The sequence below is a fragment of the Stenella coeruleoalba genome (assembly GCF_951394435.1).
Source record: "Stenella coeruleoalba genome assembly, chromosome: 4".
NCBI classification, from domain to species: Eukaryota; Metazoa; Chordata; class Mammalia; order Artiodactyla; family Delphinidae; genus Stenella; species Stenella coeruleoalba.
In genome coordinates this window covers 4639791-4666983 of record NC_137149.1, presented here as the reverse complement: position 1 = coordinate 4666983, position 27193 = coordinate 4639791, and the positions used below count along the sequence as shown (strand labels likewise).

Here is a 27193-nt window from a genome sequence, read left to right as displayed (position 1 = left end):
TTCTAAAAAGTTAATAAGTTGAATTTTTGAATCATATTTCATTATGTAAAACTTCTTAGTAAATTGTTCTAAAATTAAAGTAGCTCTTTGAAATTGATCAGTTATCTCATTTATCTCTGTCTTTAGCACAGTTATTTGAGTCATAAAATCTTTGTCACTAAATACAGGTTAAAAAGAACTTTAAAACAGTTGTTGCACTTTTCAAATGTTTAGACAGTAAGATCCGTACGTTATAGTTTTAATGCTAAGTAAAGCTACAGAATTTTAGAGGACGAAAGGTGGAATTTTATGCTAATTATCTCTCCTTTTATAGTTGAGAAACCTGGGACCCTAAAAGACTAAATTACTTATTCAAGATAACATCAATAATTAGTAATGAAGCAGGGATGAGAGCCCAAGTCTTCATATTGTTCTTTCTACTACAAGAGCTTTAAGTTTAGAATAAAGTACTCCTGTAGTCAAGTAGTGTTGTTTTTGTTTTTCTTTTTAAGTGACTGGATAAGGAGAAATTGAATCTTTAATATAACAGTCTGCAGAATTTGGAAATACTATTAAATTAGCTATCTCATTACTGAATACTTAGCCCCATGTGAACCCATACATCATATAAAAATAATGAGATTAAACCAAGCATCCCAGTCATTCTTTTGAAAAATGCTAAATTGTCCCAATTAAGAACATTGTTTTGACTTCTAAGAAAAAGTAAAGCCTTGTTTAAATCATATTTATGCTTGTCAAAAAAATGATTCCTGTTATAGAAACTGAATCATAGAAAAATTTTCCCCAATTTTTAAAAATTCTGAAGTAATAAATAATGTAACCACATTATAGAAAATAGAAGAAATAGTTGCTGTATTTAGAGAAAATAAGGGAGTTTCTTTTTAGTCTCTTTTTTTTGTATTAAAAATAACTTTTAAGGCTAGAAACAAGTCTTAATTCATTCTCAGTTAAAATGGAGTGCGTTTAAACTATTTTCAATATATACATACTTTGTTTTTATATAGTCAGTTCTTTCCTGAAAGGTAATAAAATAATACATGTAAATTTTATGGAGTTAGAGACTTTCCTTTGAAATACAAATTAAAAGTGGCATATTTAGATGTATTTGCTTGTAATGAGTGTGTGGATTGATGAACATAATGACCATTTTCTTGCAACAGTTGTTTCAGAAAATTAAAATGCTTATGGACTTCAGAGGAAGAAGGCAGAATGGTCCTGGCATTCAAAGTTAGAATGACTGAGCGGAGTTGATGTTAGCTGTGCCCATTGCTCCAGGCGTTCAGCCGACATCACTGTCAGGAAGAGATTTACAAAGTCATCCTTATTTTCACTAGATTTAGGCATCTTCGTTACTATAACCCACAGAGTTCCTTTAACTACTATATTTGGTTCTTGAGAAAAAGATTTGATTTTTTTTTTTTTTTTTTTTTTTTTTTTTTTTTTTTTTTTTTTTTTGCGGTACGCGGGCCTCTCACTGTTGTGGCCTCTCCCGCTGCGGAGCACAGGCTCCGGACGCGCAGGCCCAGTGGCCATGGCTCACGGGCCCAGCCGCTCCGCGGCATGTGGGATCTTCCCGGACCGGGGCACGAACCCGTGTCCCCTGCATCGGCAGGCGGACTCTCAACCACTGCGCCACCAGGGAAGCCCAAAGATTTGATTTTGAAGTAACTTTTCAGGAACACATTTGTCATGTTAAGTTATATTGTAGTAACTTCTTTACAAAGAAATCCTCACAAGTAACACCTTTCCAGAAAGTATGGAGGTAAAAACAGTGCCTCCACACTTGTTTTATCAGTTGTAGAGACTTCTCTAAGTGAATGTTCATTTTAGCATGGTTACGGGCACCTTCCAAATCTCCAGAACGTTGTTGTACTACCAACGTAAATAACACCTGCTACACGGAGTCACTTACTATATAGGGTATTCCTTCCCCCGTTTTTAATTAGGAGGATGATATTACCACTTTGAAGTTTTTCACTTTTTTTTTTAAGTTGTAGAATTTAAATCAATTTTAATTATATTTCTGGTCAGTTCTAAGTAAAAGATAGGAGCTTAGGTATTCAGTTGTTTTAATATTGCCTTATATGTTTAAATTCCCTTAAATGCTTTTAAAATTAGTATTATTTGATCACTTTGATCTACCGTGAATCTTACATCATTTTCCTCTCTCATTTGTACAAACTCATTTCTTCCTTTTCCCTGCAGATTATTTTTCTTCCATACTTATGTATTCCCCCCACCCAAAAAAAACCCCACCTTGCTTAATTAATGCTCTCATTTATTTATTTTGTCATTTTGAGTAGTGAGTCACTTGTGCTATAACCTAGTAGTGAGTAGTCATTATCTCACACAAAATATGAACATACTCTATGCAATTAGCAAAAAATGCTGGCTAGCCTGGGAACCCAGGGAAACTCCTTTTGCTAAGAATCAACCCCTTCCTCAGTGTGACTTTTAACTACTGGTGATTACTAGGTTTACTTAATCTGCTGATAAGCTAATAGCATGAACCAAACATGATTTTAATTTTAGGATATCTGAGGACTCAAATCATACGCCTCTTAGCAAAGGTTTTATTCCCCTACCCGCAGTTATTACTTTTTCTTGATTCAGTCACAGGACTTATTATTGTATCATGGAAGATAATTAGGTAGTCTGAGATTTTTTACTTTCTTGAGACCTCAGTATTTTTTGGTTAGTTTTTATCAATTTCGAAGGATTTTTAGATTGACTCCCCGCCCTTCATTAGTCTTCAGCCATAAAAGCTTATGTAATAAATCTTCGGCATTTGAGGCTGCCCCTTTTCTTAAAGGTACAGGTGGAACTTCCTTATATAGAATTCCATAGGACATTCTAAATTTTACTACAGGGACTTCTGGTGGCCCAGTGGTTAAGACGCTGAGCTCCCAGTGCAGGGGGCCCGGGTTCGGTCCCTGGTCAGGGAACTAGATCCTGCATGCTGCGACTAAAAGATCCCACACGCGGCAACAAAAAGATTCCGCATGCTGCAACTAAGACCCAGCGCAGCCAGCTAGCTAGCTAGCTAGCTAGCTAAATAAATAAATAAATAAATAAATAAATAAATTCATTCCTCACCTCATTGGTGTATAATGTTAAAAAAAAAATTTTTTTTGCTACAGTAGAATTGATTGATTGGTTGGTTGGTTGATTGATTGTAATTAATATCTTTCTGGAAATTACAGTTCCAATCTACATGATTTAGGGGAGAAAATTGAGTTGGCCAGAAACAATTTGTGAACTAGTAAGGAAATGTTTTTGGAAACATTCCTTTTGTCTGTTAAACAAAGAATTGCTTTATTAATACAAACTATTAATACCCCCCAAAAAGGAAACAGCTATTAGTCGATGTTGGGAGTTATTAAATATTTCCTCTTTGATACATCCCAAGAGATACATATTTATGTATTTTTTTAAATTGTATGAGTTGTTTTTTGTTTTTTAAAGCAGTTTTGATTTTTCTGGGGAGATGTTTAATCTGAAGAAAACAGGCTAATGAAAGTAATGAAAAACATGAAAAGTGTAGTTTCCAACTATACTGTAAACTATACAATTACTTTCCTATCTGCATATAAAGTATCCTGAAAGCATTTCAAGCAAACCAATAAGGCCCATGGAAATAACATATTTTATAGATGACCCCTGTTTGTTGACATAATGTTCACTGTAATTGGCTATAACCTATTTTAACAATTTTTCTGCTGGTTCTCTCTGTACTCCTGTGCCAGTTCCTCTCCGAAAGACGGATATTGATAAATTGCCAAATCCAAGTTGCAAATACAGCCATAATGGAGGTTAAGCTAAATTATTTAATTAGTAGCTCATTTATTTGAACTACGCAGTTCTGTACAATGATAGAAGAAATGCTGTTCAACCAAGAACAGGCATATATCAATCCATCATTCAGCTACTAATTATGTGTAGAATATTTCACTTGGATGTTTGCTATTCAAGAGTTCGGTGTTCTTTAAACTTAGGGTAATGATCCATTAGTGAGACCATGAAAGAAGTTTAGTGGGTCATTTTCAGCATTTGAAAACCTAGAATAGAAATAGAGTGGAAGATCCAAGCATGTGTTGCACAAATTAAGGGTCAGTGTTCTGTGAAACTTTCATTTCCCATAATAAGGTATGTATATAGGATACATGTTCATCAGAGTACAGATACTTAGCTGTAGTCAGAGTTTGAAAGCCACCAACAGTAGTTCCTAATCGTAAGGGAAAATCTATTTATCTTTTCTTCAATCTATGACAAAAATAGTACCTTGGAATGGAATACCTATTACATCATTAGCTATTTTGTTCGTAGCTTTTCCTTACTGTGATCCTTCTAGGTTAGATATCACCTCATTTCACAGATCAAGAAAGAGGTTCAGAGAGGTTATGATTTGTCCAAGCCTAGATTCATACCCAGGTCTGTCTGGCTCAAAGCTCCAGACTGTCTCTCTATACCAAAATAATAATGAAACAAAACTAAACTAGGATTCAACCCAGGGAGGTTGGGGGCCAGTTTTTCCATCTCTGAATGCCAAAGCCTGGGAATATGATGAATACGGTGTATTCATTACAGGAAAATACTTTGGTGGTCCTTCGGAATTTATTACACAGTGATAGCTCAATTCACGTAATCACTGAAAATAAAGGTCAATGACCACTTCTTTTAATTGGTAAATTTGTAATGGCTTACCTGGGTATAGAAGAAGATGGAGAGGGTGAGGAAGATTCTGTTGTCTTCTGCACTGTGTATTTGCTGTGACACCACCTGCCAGGTAGGTGCCATCGAGCCCCTATTTTATAAACTCCCTTTAAAGCTGAGGGGGCAGCTGCTAGGGGCTTAGAAGGCTGTGGTGCTTCGTCTTTCAGCATCTATATTGTTTTCAGTACAGCATTCTTCTCTGGAAACGAATCATCTGTCAATGAAATGTCTTTGGTAGCCTTTAGAAAATCATTAGACTATTCTGCTGATACACATTCTTTAAATTTATATAGATTTAGCTCTTTAAATGTTGACTTATCAGTAGGTTTATCTAGTCTTTGTACATAATTGCTTTGTTTCATTGGCCTCATCAGGTAGATAATTTTTTAATTCCTACAAACTTTATCAGTATCTGCTAATAGAGTTTGTTTTAAATTTGTTCAGCAGTGTGTGAAAGTAAAGATTTACCTGATACAGTTAGAACAGTATTAAAACAAGAAATGAATCGTCTTTTTGGAGCAACGAATCCAAAGAATTTTAACGAAACTTTTCTGAAAAGGAATTCTGATTCATTGCCACACAGATTATCAGGTAATCACTTTATTTTGTCCTTATCTTAGACTCTAAAACAACTTCAGTTTTTATTATGATGGATCAAGGACAAGGTTACACATTTTTTTGCAGGGAAGAGGCAAATGCGTACATGTCACATTTTATTCCCATGAAAACAGGCAGCTTAAATATGCCTCATAAATTTTTTAATTTCTTAGATAAAATTTTTACTATGAATCAAGGCCAGTAGTTTCTCCTGGTTCTGCATCGGCATTACAGAGAAGCAAGTATAAACTGAATTTAGCTATCCGTTCCATACAGCGAGGGAGGATCTTTCTGGTTATTTTCTTTCCGTCATCAACATGCCCTTAAAATTCACTTGGATACAACCCATCGCCTTTCATTTCTGATGCTTTATAAGATATCAGACTTGACAGTGCTACGCTCCTGCAACCATCTCACGGGCAAGGGTCGTTGGGCAAGGGTCTGTGCTAATGAGCCAAAGTCTGGCCTTGATGGGACTGATGGGTAGTGCTTTAGTGGTGTGCTTTTAAATACCTGGCTAAGAAGCCCGGCAGCTTTGTATATGCCTTTGTGGAATTCTGAATTCATTTTTTTTGGCTCGTGCCATCAAGGTCGGGTATCTCCCACGCCCCTACCCCTCAAACACACACACACGCGCGCACACACGCACGCACGCGCACACGCACGCACGCGCACACACAACCCCAAATTATGCTCATTTTAGAAAGAAGAAAACTATCCATGGTCCCACCACACAAAGACAACTATTAGAATATTTGTATTTCTTCATAGTCTCTCTTACCTTAATCATTCTCCTAGTTTGGGCACTTAGACTGTTTCTGGTCTACTGTCTCAGGAATTTTTTTTTTAATAACAATATTTCAAATGGTTATTTCCATTTTTCTAATAAAGTGCCACACTCTGTGTGCACATGTACCTTGCTTTTTTTTTTTTTTTTTTTTGGCCACACTGCACGGCATGTGGGATCTTAGTTCCCCAACCAGGGATTGAACCCGCGCCCGCTGCAGTGGAAGTGCAGAATCTTAACTCCAGGACCCCTACCTTGCATTTTATAGTTGAACGGATAGAAGATAAAATGCTGGTTTTATCTTGAAATAAAACAAGTTTCCTTTTTCCTTCTCATTTAGCTGCCAAAATGGTATATTATTTAGATCCATCTAGTCAGAAGCGAGCTATAGAGTTGGCAACAACACTTGATGAATCCCTCACTAACAGAAACCTCCAGGTAAAGACTTTTTCATAATCTCTCTGTAAGAGTACCAGACTACTTTTTGTTTCTCCTTTCACCAAGAGAATAATTTTCACCAAATAGTTTTTTTGTTATTTATGCATACTGTTCTCCAAACTATTATGAATCCATCTCAGAAACTGAGCTTCTCTTAAATTTATTTAAAATTGTACATCTGTGCACACACATACAGCAGGCTACTTGGCATACAGTAACTAGTTTCACATCTAGTTGAATAATAAGAATAATATTTTTAAGAAATTTGTTTTGGTTAAGTTTTACACACTAATTTAGTTAATTAATTTTGGATCTCAGTTCGTATCTATACATTTCTGAGCAAGCAGTGGTTTTAGTGACGATTCTGATGTATTTAAGATGTATTTACCAGGAATTAAATTAAAATGCTCATCTTACAGCTTGCAGTATACATGTAATTGAGTAGAGTAAAAGATAATATGGGTGTGTTGCAAAATACAGATTCTACTTTGGGCCGAAAACAAAGAACAGCTACTTTGTGATAATTGGCCAGATAAAAAAGCACTTGCTGAAAGACAGTTTAATATATTCCTTTAATAGCAAATGACGTAAATATGTTTAAGAAAGAAAGTTTTTACTTCTCACATGCCAATTAACGTGTCATTTAGATTAGAACCTTTCTAGGCTGTCAGAGTTTGTGGGGTACTATATATATCCAGAAACTGTAGTATTTTCCAAGTGAAAAGGTAAAGGAAGAAAACATGAGAAATGCAAGTCAACATGAATCATTTAAAAATATAAGCAGACCTACGTAAGGGTTTGGTTGAAAGAATTATCAGTTTTCATGAACAAATTTTTCTTGCATACATACCCTTTGTGTTTCTGAGACTCTCTTCCCTGCTTCGTCATTGGACATACCTTACGGTTCTCTTTAATTTGAATACAGGGTTGAAAAACAATGTTTGATTTTGCCAGCTGGCTCTAAGCCTCTGAAAAGTTTAAAGTAATTGCTAGTGGCATGTCAATGTCAACATTTATACACAGAGCCAGGTAGGCTGAGGCAAGGTTGCCAGCGCTTACCTGCTGAGAGTGAGTGTCTTTAGATGTAGCACCCCACTCACCTTGCTTGTCCCACCTTAGTCCTGGCCCTGTTTAAACAGCCATCCTTTCGTATAAACCCTGCAGTTCTGAAGAAACTAATTCTAATGGAAGGCAGAGCGGGAGTAAATGCTTTTGTGTATCTTAAATATGTACATTCGCCTCTTATTTTGGAAATCTTTTGATAATGAAATGTCTCATAAGTTCACAGTAAAATCTCTTTTTTTTTTTTTTGACGAGTTATAACATGACCTTTTTTCTTTCTTTAGACATGTATGGAGGTATTAGAAGCCTTGTGTGCTGGTAGCCTAGGAGACTGTAAAGAAGCTGCTGAAGTTTACAGAGCAAATTGTCATAAGCTTTTCCCTTACGCTTTGGCTTTCATGCCTCCTGGATATGAAGAGGATATGAAGATCACAGTTAATGGAGATAGTTCTGCAGAAACTGAAGAACTGGCCAATGAAATTTGAACATCATTAAACAAGCAAATGGAATGACTTTGGACCATATCTAGTGTATAATATTTTTGTCACGCACCTGCTGCATTGCTCTAACTTACACACAATGAGAAGAGTAAATGTTCTTGCCTTCAAATAGTGTTTTACGTTTTTTATCCTGCTGAAAAGTATATATAAAATATCTAACATATTACAGGATATAGGTTCAGTTTCTTAAAAAATTAAAAGCTGCTAAAATTGAGGGGTTAAAAAAAAGATACCTTATCCTATTCCTACCTACCCACCCATGTTTTTAAACTAATTTATATAAAATCTGGAGGCTGTTACAGCTAACAAAGCAGGTGTGTGGCAGAAATATTACTTTAAATCTGTCTTGTGAGATTTTACTATATCTCAGACAGCAGAAATGCTGTTGTAGCACTGGATTCTTTCACTGAGCACAAAGAGGTGTTGGGGCTTTAGCATCTGACTGATTTTGTTACAAGGTTGATTCTGACCATAGGAAGTATGCAGTGTGAATCGCCATTTACAGAGAAGCCTGCAACAGATGCTTGATGTTGTAGAAGCTGGGACAGAGAGTTACCAAGCAGAATTATAAGAAACCTAGAGGGTGTTCAGTACACTTGTTGTGTTTCCAAAATTCACTGTACATGATCAGTTTGGTGTTCTTGTACCACAGTTTTTAACTGGAGGAACCAGTTGGAACAATCTCAATTCTAACTAAAACTTGAAGAACTAAAATAACAATGCAAACCTTTCAGCATTGTTTTGGCCAAACTTGTTAAAACTGTAATGCAAGAACCAAATGCACTGTGATGTGGCACCAACTAATTAGCAAGCATGAACTTTTTCACCCAAGAGTGAAAAAAGAAAACCTACCATGGCTCGGAGTTAAAGAGCAGAACTCCTGACTACCATTCTATGACCGATCAAGAGACTACCAGTTAAAAACCTCAGCAGGCCTTGTTCACGATATGCAGAAAAAAAAGTGCTGCAGTTTAGATACCTCTGGAATTTTTCCACAGTGTCACAGGTTTGTAATACTTGAAGCCCTACATTTCTAAGAATATATTTCTTGCTCAGTTGTTTCAGGCAAGCCCAAGACTTTGTAATTTTTAAAGGGCCCAAGATTTTTTTTTTTCAATAACAGACCAGCTTCTTTTTCCTGCAGTTACAGATGTAATTTCCTTTTTGTTGTCAAACATAAGGTACCAAATATGATGCAATAAATTGTTTTGAAAAACAGTTGTGTGAATATTTCAACTAATATGTGTTGGGCTTCTGTGAAAATACACAGGTGGAAACAGAGGTGCAAGCCTGAGGCAGTGTAATGTGCTGTAAGGCTAGTGCAGAGGGGAGCTTTTTAGATCGGGCTTAGTGTTGGTGTCAAAAAATTACATAATGCAAGTGTAGTGGTGTTGCTGCATTAAGATATCATTGAGGGCCAGGATGGCAGCAGGTACTATGAATGTAATGAGTAATTTGAAAGGAAAACTGAGAACTGCTATTTTGATTGAGAAAATGAGCCTTAAAATGTTAACCCTACACACTGAGAACTACGGCCAGAGGCTTAACACGCTCGTTGCATCTGCAGGATCTCAGCAAATAAGGAGATTAAGTAAAATGAATCGATTGTATATATAACTGACCTTTTGTGGTACTTTTTAGTTTATAGAAAGTATATTCTAAAGGGAATTTTCAGGAGACCTGATCCTTTTACTGATTGAACAGGTGTGCTAAGCTCAGCGTTTCATAGTACGTGACCTGCATTCCACATCCCGGCCTAACGATTTAGTGATGTAAAGACAAGTACAGACTGAACTCCAGTGCTTTGTTATGCTTTATTAACTGGCCCTGTCTCAGGAACATCTTAACAGATGGCAAAACAAAACAAAACCTTTTCCAGCTTCTCCTGTGAGTGGCAACTGAAGTTCTTGGTGGTGGTGGAGGGAGAACACTGGTGTTCCCTCTGCCACCAGCGAGGTCATGGGAGGAGGCACCAGCCACGTGATAGGGGATGTATGTGTGACTTATGTTTAAACGCTACTGTATATGGAAATGAAATTCATATATTTGTCCTGACAATGTTCAAATGATGTAGATTGTCTTAGAATGAATATTCATAAGTACTAAGAACTCCTGATGCAGATGCCACCCACGAGGAGCTAAATTCCTAACCTGTATATTGTATTCCAACCCAATTTTACTGGAACTATTAAATAAATATTTTATTTTCTTTCAGGTTTACTTGATAGTGGATACATTGTCTGGTGTCAGAGGACATTGACAAGGGTTCATTTTATGTCCAGACATCACCCCTAAAACATTGTACTGTACTATCTTGCTCTGGGTAGTATCAACTGGATCATCTCACATTTGCCTCATTCACTCTATTCCAAATGATACTGTGGGGAAAACAGGGTTAGAAAAAAAAAAAGTGGGAAGAAAATGCAGTGATGTTGTAATCTAAACAAGTGCCTTATGTCTATTGCTAAGAACTGGTGTTATCAACCCTTTTGAGAAGAAAGGGTCCCTTGACCTGTATTAACATAGGAGAAGTAAAGTTCTTTTTGTTTTTCTTTATATTTACTACTCTTGTCATTTCTCATTTAAAAACTAAAATCTGACTAGGTTAGTTTTTCTCAGCTTTAATTAGATAGTTGAGTCATAACATTTTCAACATTTTTCTGTATCTATTTATTATGCACAAGAATAAAGTGATCTAATAGCATGACTAAAAGTAGTCCCGACATTAGTGAATAGCTTTTCTGTGGGTTTCATCAAGCCCTTTTTTTTCACAGTGTTGTTTGTACTCCGTGGTATATTGCTGTTAGGGGTGTGGAACGAAAGCTGTGATTGTAAGAAGAGGCCAGAAAAGTGTGGTCTGGATTCAGGTAGGTTGTGATAAATTCAGGGAAGCCTGTCTTCTACACCATTTCTAGGAATATTTCAGTTGCCACATGTAGCATCTGTTTGGGGAAAGTTTAAAAGTGAAGTGTTGGATTTTCTTACCAGATACGTCTATACTTGTCTTAGTAACTACCAGCCTTAAATTTTGACGTTACTCTTAACTAAGAGGATTCAAAGGAAGACGGATCCTTCAGATGGAAAGTGGTCTTCCTCTTCTAGCTCGTGCTCCGCCTCTTGCGGTTACAGGCAAGGTTTCCTGGTACCATTCTGCTGTCATCTGAACTTTGCTGGGTCCACTGCCAAACCTACATTAAAAACAGTCCCATGAAGTGGCGGGGCTGAAACCTTAAGTTTTGTTCCAATTTTGATGGTTGGAAACCTCACAACTTGTGGCAGTAAAGCATTTTTGGAAAAGGTTATTACTCTCTGTCGAGCTGCGCTTGCGGCTTTCAGTGTGCATCCTGTGAGGCGGATGTTGGTAGCGTGCAGGACGCTCTGCAGAAGAGTGCTGTCACTCCGATAACCAGAGGATTACCTGTTGCGTACTCTAGGTTACCCACGCGTACTCTAGGTTACCCACGCGGCCTGTTTGGCACGGCTGCCTCCATCAGGACACGCCCCTCTTAGGGTGACGTAAAAATGGGCAGAAGGGAAGGGAGGCTGTGTGTTGTAGGAGGGAGGGTCTAAGGGTTCCAGCCTCTTGGTCTATCCAGTTGGCCCCTGAAGCGATGCCATCCTGGGATTATAGCCAGAAGAAAGAAAAATTGGTACTATTTAAATTAGAATTTACTGAACTGTCAACTCTAGGTAAACTTGGAATTTTAATCCTCAGTGCTCCTGTAGGGTTCTGAGCGCCAAAGGCAGAATACGGATTTTGTTTCAAGGCTCCTTGTAGCAAAAGTAAAGTTGACACTTGGCAATCTAACAAGACTGTAATTTAGTTCTTACATTTTTATATGCATTTTTTGGTGTCTATTTTGAGGGTCTGTATTATTTCATGCAAGTGGTACCGTTCTTCCTAACTGAAAAAAAAATTGATGGTGATGAAAACATGATGGGAAATTTCCTATCTGTGATATAAAGATGTCTACTGTCGCTAAATCTTCATCTGGGCCTCAATAAGTATAAATTTTAGAAACAACATAGGAGGGAAGAGATTTTTGGAATATATTCTGGATCCCATGGCTTGCTTTCAGCTAATAATTAAATTTGCCTTCTCTATTTAGTTGCCTGTGCATTGTCTAACAACCAGAAAGCCTGTCTCCATACCATTCTATGGCAATCTTTCCAACCTACCATAGCTTCCTAGTACTGAGCTTTGATAAACTTGCCACTTGTTTGCTTTGATCCGCAAGTTTATCAAATCCATTGTCTAGTGCCTGATACCTTACCACCACTGGTCTAGATACTGGATTTTCTAAAGTGTTCTAAAACTCTGGTGTTTCTTAATTAATAGTGAATAACTAAGCTAACCACTTATCTGTCGAACTATTTGACTTCGAGTAGTCTTACTGTTGGCTGATACATTCCATATCTCATAGCATTGTTCATTGACCTGCTAGGATGCTTTAATTTTAGAGAAATATCTAATTGCACTGTGAAGTTAAATGATTAATGCTTCGGTTCAGACTCATGAAAATCCATTTCTAATGTGATGTATGAAATCTTAAAGGATTTACACTGGGTAATTTTAGTATAAAGGTACAGTGATTAGGACAGTACATAGTAGATATTCAAATCCTTGTTAAATTTGCTGTGAATATTAATATTGCCCTATAGATTGTAGAAAATAGCAATAAAGTACTATTAACTTTCAGGTCACCTGCAAAGGCTCATAGATTTTTTATCTATTGGTGTAGAGTATTCCCATTTATCTTCCCCTTGTCCCTCTCTGTTGGTCTTCAGGAATTTCCTCAAAATACCACAGATCCGTTATTTATGTTGAATGAATGTCTCGCATCTAATTTTTGGTTTTTTCCTATAGTTTGTCAGAGGAACAGTTGTGACTGGCCTTGTAGGAAGCAGGTGACCGGAGCGCCATCCTCTGCTTTCGCAGCTGCCTGTTCATTGTGGCCTGAGTGGCCAGTGAATCTACTCATCCTTCATGTCTTTAGCAACCAGCCACCCAGGTAACAGTCATGTCCAGTGGAATTAAGTTAACTGCGAAGATGGCCACTCAGTCGTTGTTTTTCTTTCACCTTTCAAACTGTATAAGGGGACTGGTAACACACAAACCACTTACCTGTAAGGCTTTATTTTCTGCAGCCTAGCATCTTGCCTTTTAATCGTTACAAGTACGGAGACACTAGGTGGGGATCTGCACGGGTTATTTCTAGACACTTGACCTATATATAGCCAGTGTGCATCACAACCAAAGCTGCGGTCCACAGTTGATCTTCTCTACTTAGGACTGGCAGTTGGATCTTTTTAAGTCATAAACTTAATCCTGGTTGTATATTAGAATCCCAGGAGGACTGTTTAAAAGCCACAGACCTCATTGCCCAGGCCCACCTGCAAAGTTCTGATTTAAATTATCTGGAGCCAGGCCTGGATATTGGTCTTGTCTTTTCCTTCCCTTCCTTTCTCCCTTCCTCCCATCCTGCTTCTCTTCCTCTCTCCCTTTCTTCTTGCCTTACCTCTTTTTTTCAAGACTACCCCAGTGATTCTAAGGGATACTGTCTATTTTGAGGAAGAAGTTTAAAATATTTTATAGTATTTGTTTTTTTCCTCAAAAAGCTCAAAGGGCAAGCAACTATGTAAGTGCGAAAAGATTAACTTTCCCCTGTCTTACATTAAAGGGAAGAATTTGTAGTTGAACTTTCTGTGAAGAGGTCTGTCAGGTTATTTTCAAAGTCCATGCTTTTTCCCTGCTTAAATCATGCTGCTGGGACTTCCCTGGCAGTGCAGTGGTTAAGACTCCACGCTCCCAACGCAGGGGACACAGGTTCGATCCCTGCTTGGGGAACAAAGATCCCTCATGCTGCTGCTCTACTACATGAGATGCTTGTATTCAAAGAAAAAAGTCACCTCTACATAGTTTTGTTAGATGTCATGGTAACTTGGCTCCACTGAAGCAGTAATTGCCATAGATGCTTGAGGTTTTGAATGCATGAGCACCAAAGCAAAGCACGGAGCCTGCAGGCTTTTTTTTTTTTTTTTTAATTTTATTTATTATCATTTATTTTTGGCTGCATTGGGTCTTCATTGCTGCGTGCGGGCTTTCTCTAGTTGTGGCGACCAGGGGTTACTCGTTCGGGTGTGCATGCTTCTCATTGCGGTGGCTTCTCGTTGCAGAGCACGGGCTCTAGGCACGCGGGCTTCAGTAGTTGTGGCATGTGGGCTCAGTAGTTGTGGCTTGCGGACTCTAGAGCACAGGCTCAGTAGTTGTGGCACACAGGCTTAGTTGCTCCGTGGCATGTGGGATCTTCCCAGAGCAGGGCTCGAACCCGTGTCCCCTGCATTGGCAGGCGGATTCTTAACCACTGCGCCACCAGGGAAGCCCCCGCAGGCTTTTAAATAAGGATAGGTGGTAGGTATTAATCCCTGAAAATTCATATACTCCCTGAAAATTCATATACTCCTAATATACATACCTAATCTCAAATCAAATACATATGGGGTTTTTCTCCCTAAAGGACTGCATTTTCTATAAATGAGTGAATTGCTATTACAAATCTCAGATGTGAAAGGAACCCTGATTCCAGGACAGACGGAATTCAAACCAAAATGTGGCTTGCTGGTATAGAACCTGGAAAGGAGATTTACGTGCTACAGAATTATGTATCAAATTACAACTTAGTTTATGAGATGACATTCTGGATAGATCTCCCAAATTTATCCAGTCTAGTATTTTTCTTTAACAAAATAGGAATTGTTTTATAGACCAACCCTCAAGTCTATCTAGTTTGTTCTTGACTGGTTAAAGATTTTTTTTTTTTTTTTTTTTTTTTTTTTTGCGGTACGCGGGCCTCTCACTGTTGTGGCCTCTCCCGTTGCGGAGCACAGGCTCCGGACGCGCAGGCTCAGCAGCCATGGCTCACGGGCTCAGCCGCTCTGCGGCATGTGGGATCTTCCCGGACCAGGACACGAACCCGTGTGCCCTGCATCGGCAGGCAGACTCTCAACCTCTGCACCACCAGGGAAGCCCAGGTTAAAGATTTTGATAAATGAAACTGGTTGATACTGTTCATTGCCATTTTTGAGTTTATAGACATGAATGATTTTCCTTCACCTTTGCAAACTGGGAGGTCAAATTGTTTTAATCTCTTCACATGGAAGCCTTACTTTATAGTTTAGTTACTTTTCTCTGATCCTTGTGACTAAATGTCAAATTTCTGGCATAAACACCTTGTGGCTTGGTCCAACAATAGTATAATATAGTTAAAACAAGCTTTTAGATCAGAAAGAACTAAGTGGGTGTTTTTTTTTTTGATTAATTAATTAATTTATATTTGGCTGCGTTGGGTCTTCGTTGCTGTGCGTGCGGGCTTTCTCTAGTTGCAGCGAGCGGGGGCTACTCTTCGTTGCGGTACGCGGGCTTCTCATCACGGTGGCTTCTCTTGTTGCGGAGCATGGGCTCTAGGCAGGTGGGCTCAGTAGTTGTGGCTCGCGGGCTCTAGAGCACAGGCTCAGTAGTTGTGGCGCACAGGTTTAGTTGCCCCGCGGCATGTGGGATCTTCCCAGACCAGGGCTGGAACCCGTGTCTCCTGCATTGGCAGGTGGATTCTTGACCACTGCGCCACCAGGGAACTCCCAGACAGAACTAAGTTTAAATCCTGGCTCAGGTACCTTAGGCAAGATACTAAGAATTTCTACTTCATATAGTTGTTGGAAGGATTAAGTAACATACTGTATCTAAAGTGATTACCACAAAGCCTGACACATAGTAAGCATTCATTATAAATATTAGTAAAACAATAAATATTGCAAAACACTGTTGTTTACTTGTCAGTGTTCTACTTGAATATCTTTGTCTCTTGTAGTACATTGGGCCAGCACACTCAGGAAATAGTTTATAATCTTTTCCTAGATACTAACAGCTCAAGTTTTGCTTTTTTTCCCCCCACTGGTGTTTTACTTTACATGTACTAGCACTTTACATATTCTGCCTTTTCACACAGTAGAGAAAATGACCTCCATCATTTTGACATTCATGAAAACTTTAGTGAACTTGGCAGATTTCTTGATGCTGCTGTTTAAAATTATTTAGAAGATATGAAATAAGGCCAGTCCCAGTGTCCTTCCTTCCATCCATTCAGTAGTTAGTGAATGCCTACCAGCTCCAGGAACTATGCTTCATACTGGGGATATATGACATATATGACTATATGACATAGTCTTTGCTCTCAGAGATTTCTTAGGCTAGTGAAGGAGACAAGCAAATCAAGAAATGATTGCAGCAGCAATATATAAATCCCTCAGAGTCAGTACTGATTTCTGTTTGTATGGACTAGGAAAAGCTTAACAGAGGATGTTCCTTGGGTTTGGAAAGATAAAGATGAATTTCCTATACAGACAAAAGATAGAATGTGCCTAAAGGTACAGATACATGAAACAAGATAATGTATTCAGGAACTGTATATAAAATATCCTGACAGAATCTGGGAAATGAGCCTGGGGCTGAGATTAAAGAGAGACTTAGATGACTTACTAAAAGACTGGATTTGGCTTTGTGTAAGCAAAGGTCAGTTATTGAAGAATTAGGGAAGGATGATAAGTATTTGAGAGAATTCTGCTAGCACTGTGATGGTGGGAATGGGGAGCAATATTGGAGGCACAACAGCTCATCAGAAGACTCAAGCTGAGCTAGTGAATAGCAGCTGTAAGAACTCACTGAGTTCTTACTATATGCCAGGCAGTGTAGTAAGCATTTTGTACCCATTAGCTCATTTAATCCTTGAAAAAAACCATGATGAGGTGGGTGTCGTTCCCACTTAACAGAAGACTTGAGGATCATAATTTTCCTGTGGTCACATAGCTTGTAAGTGATTAAAAATCCTCGTTCAAGCCCAGGTATGTCTAACAAAGTGCTTGCTTCTGATCAATATAACGTCTGGTAAGAAGCAGTAAGGGCAACAACAGCTCATTATGAAGAGAGCCAAGGATACAAGAGATGTGAAGAGGTAGGACCTCAATCAGCTGGCTATGTTGGAGGGAAGAGAGCGGTGCATGGAGAAGTAAAAGCTAGCAGTGATGCCCAGGGTTTTGGCATGCAACATTGTCTTTAACAGTATCATTAAACACAGTCAAGTATTAGGAAGAAGAAATTGAGGGGAAAGGAGGTCTTTTCAGACATGAATTTTAGGCATGTTTCCCATAAGATGTGTAATAGGCAGCTAGGTATATAGGTCTGAAACTCAGAAGGGAGGTGACTTAAAAGAGTGAGCTGTGACAGAGTGAGGTAAGTCAGAAAGAGAAAAACAAATACCATATGCTAACACATATATATGGAATCTAAAAATAAAAAATGGTTCTGAAGAACCTAGGGGCAGGACAGGAATAGACACAGACCTACTAGAGAATGGACTTGAGGACATGGGGAGGGGGAAGGGTATGCTGGGACGAAGTGAGAGGGTGTCATGGACTTATATGTACACTACCAAATGTAAAATAGATAGCTAATGGGAAGCAGTCACATAGCACAGGGAGATCAGCTCGGTGCTTTGTGACCACCTAGAGAGGTGGGATAGGGAGGATGGGAGGGAGATGCAAGAGGGAGGAGATATGGGGATATATGTGTATGTATAGCTGATTCACTTTGTTATAAAGCAGAAACTAACACACCATTGTAAAGCAATTATTCTTCAATAAAGATGTTAAACAAACAAACAAAAAAAAGTAGGAATAAACCCACCTGAGGAGACAAAAGACCTGTATGCAGAAAACTATGACACTGATGAAAGAAATTAAAGATCATACAGACAGATGGAGAGAGATACCATGTTCTTGGATTGGAAGAATCAACATTGTGAAAATGACTGTACTAGCCAAAGCAATCTACAGATTCAGTGCTATCCCTATCAAACTACCAATGGCATTTTTCACAGAACTAGAACAAAAAATTTCACAGTTTGTATGGAAACACAAAAGACCCCGAATAGCCAAAGCAATCTTGAGAAAGAAAAACGGAGCTGGAGGAATCAGGCTACTGGACTTCAGACTATACTACAAAGCTACAGTAATCAAGACAGTGTGGTACTGGCACAAAAACAGAAAAATAGATCGGTGGAGCAGGATAGAAAGCCCAGAGATAAACCCACGCACATATGGTCACCTTATTTTTGATAAAGGAGGCAAGAATATACAATGGAGAAAAGACAGCCTCTTCAGTAAATGGTGCTGGGAAAACTGGACAGCTACATGTAGAAGAATAAAATTAGAACACTCCCTAACACCATACACAAAAATAAACTCCAAATGGATTAAAGAGCTAAATGTAAGACCAGACACTGTAAAACTCTTAGAGGAAAACATAGGCAAAACACTCTGACATAAATCACAGCAAGATTCTTTTTGACCCACCTCCTAGAGAAATGGAAATAAAAAATAAACAAATGGGACCTAATGAAACTTAAAAGCTTTTGCACAGCAAAGGAAACCATAAACAAGATGAAAAGACAACCCTCAGAATGGGAGAACATAGTTGCAAATGAAGCAACTTACAAAGGATTAACCTCCAAAATTTACAAGCAGCTCATGCATCTCAAGATCACAAAAACAGCCCAATCCAAAAATGGGCAGAAGACCTCAATAGACAGTTCTCCAAAGGAGATACACATATTGCCAACAAACACATGAAAGTGTGCTCAACATCAGTAATCATTAGAGAAATGCAAATCAAAACAACAGTGAGGTATCACCTCACAGCAGTCAGAATGGCCATCATCAAAAATATCTACAAACAGTAAATGCTGGAGAGGGTGTGGAGAAAAGGGAACCCTCTTGCACTGTTAGTGGGAATGTAAAGAGATACAGCCACTATGGAAAACAGTATGGAGGTTCCTTAAAAAACTAACAATAGAACAACCATACGACCCAGCAATCCCACTACCGGGCATATACCCTGAGAAAACCATAATTCAAAGAGAGTCATGTACCACAATGCTCATTGCAACTTTATTTACAATAACCAGGACATGGAAGCAACCTAAGTGTCCATCGACAGATGAATGGATAAAGAAGATGTGGCACATATATACAATGGAATATTACTCAGCCATAAAAAGAAACGCAATTGAGTTATTTATAGTGAGGTGGATGGACCAAGAGACTGTCATACAGAGTGAAGTAAGTCAGAAAGAGAAAAACAAATACCATATGCTAACACATATATATGGAATCTAAAAAAAAAAAGTGGTCAGAAGAACCTAGGGGTAAGACAGGAATAAAGATGCAGACCTACTAGAGAATGGACTTGAGGATACGGGGAGGGGGAAGGGTAAGCTGGGACAAAGTGAGAGAGTGGGATGGACATATATACACTACCAAATGTAAAATAGATAACTAGTGGGAAGCAGCCGCATAGCACAGGGAGATCAGCTCGGTGCTTTGTGACCACCTAGAGGGGTGGAACAGGGAGAGTGGGAGGGAGGGAGATGCAAGAGGGAAGAGATATGGGGGCATATGTATATGCATAACTGATTCACTTTGTTATAAAGCAGAAACTGACACACCATTGTAAAGCAGTTGTACTCCAATAAAGATGTTTAAAAAAAAAAAAAAGATGACTTACAAATACTGAGAGAAAAGGGGGTTGAGAAAGAGAAGCTAGCCAAAGAGACCAAGAAGTAGTCGTCAGAAAGCTAGGAGATGTAGAAGATAATAGTGCTGAAGAGTCAAAATTTTTTAAGTATTGGGGTCCAAAGGTTCAAAATCAAGATGTGATCATTCACATCCATCTAGTCGGTAACATTTTAGAAGTCTGAATGTCAATGCTGGCAGAGATGTTGAAAAACAGCACAGGAACTCTCAGGTGTACTGTCTTTGGGAGTATAAATTGGTATAATCATTATGAGGGCAATTGGCAATATTTATTTACTAAAATCAAACGTGTGGGGCTTTCCTGGTGGCGCAGTGGTTGAGAGTCCGCCTGCCAATGCAGGGGACACGGGTTCGTGCCCCGGTCCGGGAAGATCCCACGTGCCGCGGAGCGGCTGGGCCCGTGAGCCATGGCCGCTGAGCCTGCGCATCCGGGGCCTGTGCGCCGCAACGGGAGAGGCCACAACAGTGAGAGGCCCGGGTACCACAAAAACAAAAACAAAACGTGTGTAAACCAGCAATTCCTCTAGGATATCTATATATATCTATATATACCTGTGTGTATATACATATATGTGTGTCTGTGTATATGTGTGTGTGTGTGTGTATATATATGTATATATATACACACACACACACACACACATATGCCCTATAAACATTCCCACGCATTTGCCAGAGAGACGTGCAAGAATGTTCATCACAGTATTGTTTATAATAATGAAATTTGGAAATAAAATGTAACATAAACAAATTTGACTACATTCATTTAATGAAATGCTGTACAGTTAATACAAATAAGCTAGCATTAGGTGAATCAAGGATTGCTCTAAAACAGTAATGATCAAAAAAGTTAAATGGCATTGTATTATGTTTCTTATATGTAAAATTTTTAAGTGAGATAAGACTAAGTATCATTTATGGATGTATTCACATAAAGTAAAAGTTTAAAAATAGGTTTGGGAATTATAAACTGTCCAGAACCACTGTCCTGAATTCTGGACAGTGGTTCTCTTGAAAGGAGGGAGAGCCACATAGGGGATCTAGTTTTTATTTCTTAAAAAACATGTTTGAGATAAATATGGCAAAATGTTAACATTAGGTGTTTTTGTTGATTTGGGGTCTATGTGGGATACTTTGTACAAAGTTAAAAAACAACAACAACAATTTTTTTATTCCCCATTGAAAAAATGGGTGGACAAAAATAGACTAATACTAAGATAATACTATAACTCACTCAGAAAGTAGGGGAAAAGTCAACAATTGAAACAAATGCTTCTTTGGTTTCTATACTCTCCCAGAAGGTTAAGGGTACTTTTACTGATTTATCAAGAGTGATGAGAAAAGTAGGAGGAAGGGTTACCATGATGTGTAACATAATTTTTCAGGAAGAAAGGAGGCTCAAATAATATCTAAAACGTTATTGCCCTTTGTAATTTCCAAAGTGTTTATATGTAGGTACTATTATCCTTCCTTTACAGAAGGAGGTATGTTACATGACTTGCTAAAAGGTGCCCAGCTAGTAGTGGAGAGCTGGGTCAAAGGACCCGTGTACATCTTTCCCTGTGTTCCTTCTTGCCTTATCAGCTGGAAGTTCAAGTTCACAAAACTAGATGTTAGAGCAGGAACTTGAGCCCAGGTTTTCGTTTCAAGACAAACTAAACTATGCTATGTTCCTGGACCACATACATTTGCTTAAAGAGCTATTACTGAAGTTAAATGCCTTGTGCTGTTTAGAACTGCCTTAGAAGAAAGAATTGTTGAAATTTTTAAAAAATGAGTATTTTCTAAACTATGCATTTTTACACAGTATTTGTTTACCCTTTTTGATATATATAACACTGTTTTATGTTTCAAACTTATCTTTTTTTCCCTATAACCTTCTGTTATGCTGGTGTTTGGATTTCCTTTTACAATGGGGAAGTGGATTTTTAAGATGGTGAAGGTAAGTGTCATAAGATCATTTACCAGTTCTGTGAATTGGAAACTACCATCCTTTATCCCTTAAGTGAAATGCAGTGTTTTGCAAAAGAGACCACTCCAGTGGCTAAGATGCCCGTGGTAATGTGGCCAAGAGCTGTATGTTATAGACGTATTGATTATTAGAGATTGCCAGGCTGTCTTGCTAAAGTATTATAATTAAAACCCAAGATAACAGGGTCTATTCTGTACCTTACCTTTCACCCCAACTACAATATTATACTTCAGGCCAAAGAGTGACTCTTCCTGAGTGCAGTGGGGGGAAAACATTACCATTAGTGAAAACTATCATAAACTCACAAATACTAGTTTTTATTAGATCTTGCAGTTAGGAAGTCCTTCATAAACTTAGCAGAACTGGATTCTGCTAAGTGGGAATTGAAGCCAGGGAACTGAGGTGAGCAGTGCGTGGAGGTGAGGACATACAGGCTTCAGGAGAGGCCGCTCTGTCAGAAACCTTTGAATGAGATAGAAAGGGAAGACGGAGGGCAGAAACAACAAGAAGATAAAGGGGTAAAAAGAAGGGTCATGATAGTTGAGAGATTTGAGCATGATTATAATTAGAAGGAAAGGAACTTGTAGAGGAGGGAGAAAATTGATGGAGTTAGGTCCCAAAGGACGTAGGCCTTGAAAAAGACACCCTTTCTTGGAAACAAAAAGGAAGTGAGAGAATGGTGTAAGCAAATTTATAGCTGTGAGAGAAGAGGTTTGTACTAGATGGTCTCAATATTTTTTGTGAAGTGGAAAGTATGCTGTTTGTGAAGGAGGAGGGGTAAAAGGTTGGTTTGGGAGGGATTTGAAGAGAGAATGGAGGGAGTTTGGAATATTCAGCCGACTAAAGAAAAAAGCATTAATGAACAGTGTTAACCACTGAATTGAGTTTGGAAATCATGAAAGCGTAGTGGTTTTTATGATTGCTTCTAGTACCTCAGCTGAATGGCTTATAGAACCAGGCATATGACAGGACTGACCCAGAATCGTGAGCTGGATGACGACGGATGAAGGAGAAAGACGAGGATGAAGGGAAGGAGGTTGAGGCGTTGGTGCCTGGCAGAATATGACACTGTTCTAGACATGTGTGTTGGAAGAGAGACACCAGGGAAGGAAAAACATGGAGGGGGATTGAAAGCACTGGTGAGAGAAGAGGCCATATGACCAATTAAGAGATCCAGGCCAGATATGGAAAGACATGGGACCAAGAATAAACTGGAAGAAAAGGCAGCATCACAGGAATGAAGGTCTTTTTTTTTTTTTTTTTTTTTTTTTTTTTAGGAATGAAGGTCTTGATGCGATTGTGGCATCAGGCATACTGAGGATGCTGTCTGTGGATGGAAGGATAAGGGTATTGAAATCGCTCAGAACTACTCCATAATAAAGCAGAGAGTGTGGCAGTGGCCCTGGAACTGCGAGGCTTGGGTGTTTAACAGACCATCCACACGAATATTGAAATCGCCTAGGAAGTGATGAAATGAATTGGGGTTTAAAGGAATAAAATGCTCCAGGTATAATGTTACTGTGGAGAATGATCTGGAGATAAATGGCTGTTAGGGACAAAGCAAGGTAAAGGGTGACAAAATCGGATGGAATAAACCTCAAAGGAATGAAAGTTTTTACAGGAGAGTGAAGTGCTTTAGACGAGGCTACAGGACAAAAAAGGGTAATACCTATTCTGAGCCTCGTGGTACATGCAGTTTGAGGAAACTGCAAAGGAAGTAGTATCTTTGAGAAAGGAGTCAAGGACATTCATCAGAAAAGCTGTACATGTATCGGTGAGTTTGTTTATAGTGGAATAGGTGGCCAAGGCCCACACTGGAAGGGGCTAAGGGAGGATTTTTGTGGGAAAAGTAGAGATGAGGGGTCAAGAGGGTGTGCTGTCAGGTACACAGCAGTTTGGAGCTGGAGACAAGAAGTGAGAGGAAGCTGATGGATGGCTGAGGAGTCTGCCTTCTGAGCAGGGACCAGGAATGACAACTACTTGGATGGAACTATAGTTTCTCAGCTTTCTGTCTAGTTGCTTTGACCCTGGTTAACCGAGGGTCCCAGCAGTGTTGAGCCTTGTCTCTGTAGGAGTGTGTCTAGATCCATGGTGGGGTGGTTATTGCTGGATCCTTGCGGGGGCTACTGTGCAGAAGGCTGCGCGTGGTAGTATTTGGCCTGGTCTCTGCTGGACTTCCTTATGGTTTAAAACAAGCAGCCGTGGATTTGCCACGCTCTGGTAGGCATGCAGCAGACATCCCAGAGGACAGAACCCAAGGACTTTCTCTATGGACTGCACCCTCTTTAGTATAAGGGTCATTATCTGTGCTTTACATGAGATGTAATCCCTTTTTTCCTGCTTTTGAGAAAGATTTCATTCACCAGTCTTTTGGAGGGAGTATGATAGAGTGGAAAAAGCATGGACTCATATCAAAGTCTTACTGAGGACTATCTGCCAGGCTCTGTGCTAGGTTCTGGGAATTCAGTGATGAATATGACGTGATTCTTGCCTGAAAGATCCTTACAGCTTAGTAGAAGGAGAAACAAAGATAAATATGTTCAGTGACAAATGAGGGGTGCCTTGATAGATGCAGAGGTGAGAAAGAGTGGGAGCCCGAGGGAGCAGCAGTGAGTTCTGCCAGCTTGAGGTCGAGTGAGAAGGCTTCTCAGTTTTCTCTGCTCATCATCCTTCCATTCTGTGTGCACGTCTGTCTTCATCATTAGCTTTCTTCATTCGTTAGTAGCATCGTATCTTGCCTAAACTAATCTGTTCTCCATACTGCAGCCAGAATATTATTTCTAAATTACAAATCTAATTCCTTGGCTTAGAATCCTTCAACAGCTTCCTGTTGCTTCTAGAATAAAATAGTTCACAGGCCACTGCGGAGTCTCATCTTCCTGACCTCTCTAAACCTCAGTATTTCATCACTTTTCTTCTCTTACTCATTGCTTTCATTTTAGATAAACTTCTTCCCACCTGTGGCCCCGAAACCCCCAACTGCCCCCTGGTGCTCTTCTGAGCTGACACAGTTTCTGTACGGGCACACCTCCGAGCTACTGCAGGTCACTTCCAGACCACCGCAATAAAGTATCACAGTAAAGCAAGTATCACAATAAAGCAAGTCACACAAACTTTTTGGCTTCCCAGTGCGTGTAATAGTTATGTTTACACTATACTGAAGTCTATTAAGTGTACAATAAATAGCATTATGTCTAAAAAAACAATATATATCTTAATTTTAAAATATAGCTAAAATATGCTAACCATTATCTGAGCCTTCAGCAAGTCATAATCTTTTTGCAATAGTAACGTCAAAGATCACGGATCACATGTCAGCATAACAAATATAATAATAATGAAAAAGTTTGAAATATTGGGAGAATTGCCAAAATGTGACACAGACATGAAGTGAGCAAATGCTGTCGAGAAAATGGTGCCGACAGACTAGCTCGCTCGACGCAGGGTTGCCACAAGCCTTCAATTTGTAAACATAATTTCTGCAGAGAGCAATAGAGCGAAGCAAGGTGGGACAGGCTATGCCTGTACTTCTGCTCTCCTGGCGCCCACTGCATCGTACTGAAACGCCTAGTTGTTGGTGTCCCTGACTAGACTAATCTCAGGGCAGGGATCAAGTTGGTTGTTTTGCTTGGGGTGTGTGTGTGTATCACACAGAAGAGCCTCGAGCATGAAGGAGTCAGAGAATACACGGCCGCCTGCCCTGTACTTACGGTGGCAGTGTAACCACACTGTGGCAGTCACAGTCACACCCTTAGGAAGGTGATTTAATTGGTTGGGGCCTTCTGTATGTTCCTTGAGTAGCTACATACAAGAGAAATTGAACACTGTCAAGAGTATGTCAACAATATACTCAGTATCCAACAACTAGATGGCAATGTTGTTCCTACCTCTAAGTGGAGAAGTTGATTAAAGTTAAATTTTCTCTGTCAATGAATGGTCTGTTTTTACATTATTGCATGAGGTAGTAACAGGACTGTTTATTCCATTATCTACTTATATCCTGAATTTAAATATTCCTTAGTATTTATTCCCTATTAAAGTTGAGCAATTTCAGTCTATAGAAATAAAATATCGTAGAGACCATCTTACTTCATCATTTAACTATGATAGTTTATACCTAATCATACAAGTGCTTTTGTCTTTTTCATCATGATTATCTTATCTGGTTCAGAAATTAAGACACACACACACAGATCTCATTAAAATGTTACACTAATCTTTTACTCAGATTTGACATAAAATGGTATAAAGATGAAGTTGGTGGTCCTCAAATGGAAGCGTGTCTTTTAAAAACAGTTTTATTGAGGTATAGTTTACATACAGTAAACAGTAAACTCATTTTTTTTTTTTTTTTTTTTTGCGGTACGCGGGCCTCTCACTGCTGTGGCCTCTCCCGTTGCGGAGCACAGGCTCTGGACGCGCAGGCTCAGCGGCCATGGCTCCCGGGCCCACCCGCTCCGCGGCATGTGGGATCTTCCCGGACCGGGGCACGCACCCGTGTCCCCTGCATCGGCAGGCGGACCCTCAACCACTGCGCCACCAATACTCATATTTAAAATGTACAACTGACATATGCACACACCCATGAAATCATCACCACAAAGTAATAAACATACATCCATTACCCCAGAAGGTTTTCTCAGGCCCTTCTGTCACCCTTCCCTGCTACCCTTCTCAGCCCCCAGCCTCGGCTTTCTTTATCTATAACTTAGTTTGCATTTTCTAGACTTTTATACAAAAGAGATCATCATACAGTATTTACTTTTTTAATCTGGTTCTTTCACTCAGCATAACTGTTTTGTGAACCATCTGTGTTGTTGCATGTATCGGTGGTTAATTCCCTTTTAGTGTTGAGTAATATCCCCCTAGCGATGCTCTGGAGAAAACAACTTTGAGCTTTCTCCTGTTAGAAGAGGAAATGATCATGAAGCCTTGGGACTTTTATTTTTTTAAACATTTAAATGAACCTTTCTGACTAAAAGAGTCTGACATGAATCTACATTAATATTGTGCCTTTTGTGCTCTTTCATTGTTGCTCATGAAAATCTCAGGGTTAGCTTTTTGTGTGGTCAAGAGGACCACACTGGTGGCTTACTGAAAATATTACCTTTGAAAGAAAAAAGAAAGGGCCACTTGTGTTGCTGTACAGTGTCTTTCCCAGGTGTCAGCCCATCATAATTAAAAAACTGGAAATCTGCTGTCCATTAACCTGTGAACAAACAAGTTAACAGCTAGGTTATTCACGGTTCTGCAAACATGCCAAATGCTTTCCCACGCCAAGTCTTTCTTCATACCTCTCACTCTTGCTGAAATGTTCTTTCCTCCATTACCGACTGAGCAAATTCTGCCCATTCTTTAAGGTTTTTCTCAGCAGGGTTGAATTTCTTCCTTCTCTGATCTTTCATAGCACATTCCATCTTTCTTTTATTCATCTTTATATGTAGTATTAACTTAAAGTTTTTTGAGTGTCTATCTTATTTT

General features: G+C 39.1%; 1 protein-coding gene and 1 pseudogene across 4 annotated transcripts in view; one reads left to right on the top strand and one right to left on the bottom strand.

Annotated features, from left to right (window-relative positions):
- NAA15 (N-alpha-acetyltransferase 15, NatA auxiliary subunit) overlaps positions 1-14804 on the top strand; it is a 79842-nt gene extending 65038 nt beyond the window's left edge. For 2 of the 3 annotated variants that reach the window (XM_079919622.1, XM_079919621.1), the window contains exons 18-20: positions 5158-5304; positions 6438-6535; positions 7882-14804. In XM_079919622.1, coding sequence (XP_079775748.1) covers positions 5158-5304; positions 6438-6535; positions 7882-8082 — 446 coding nt within the window. In that variant the 3' untranslated portion in view covers positions 8083-14804. The remainder of the gene's footprint in view (positions 1-5157; positions 5305-6437; positions 6536-7881) is intronic. The other variant, XM_079919623.1, reaches the window with a different exon arrangement.
- Positions 10866-26876, bottom strand: LOC307186091 (annotated as a pseudogene). Its single transcript has 2 exons — positions 26820-26876; positions 10866-11039 (listed from the first exon to the last, which is right to left on the bottom strand). The product of its transcript is annotated as an uncharacterized misc_RNA (transcript).
- Between the last annotated feature and the right edge of the window lie 317 nt (positions 26877-27193).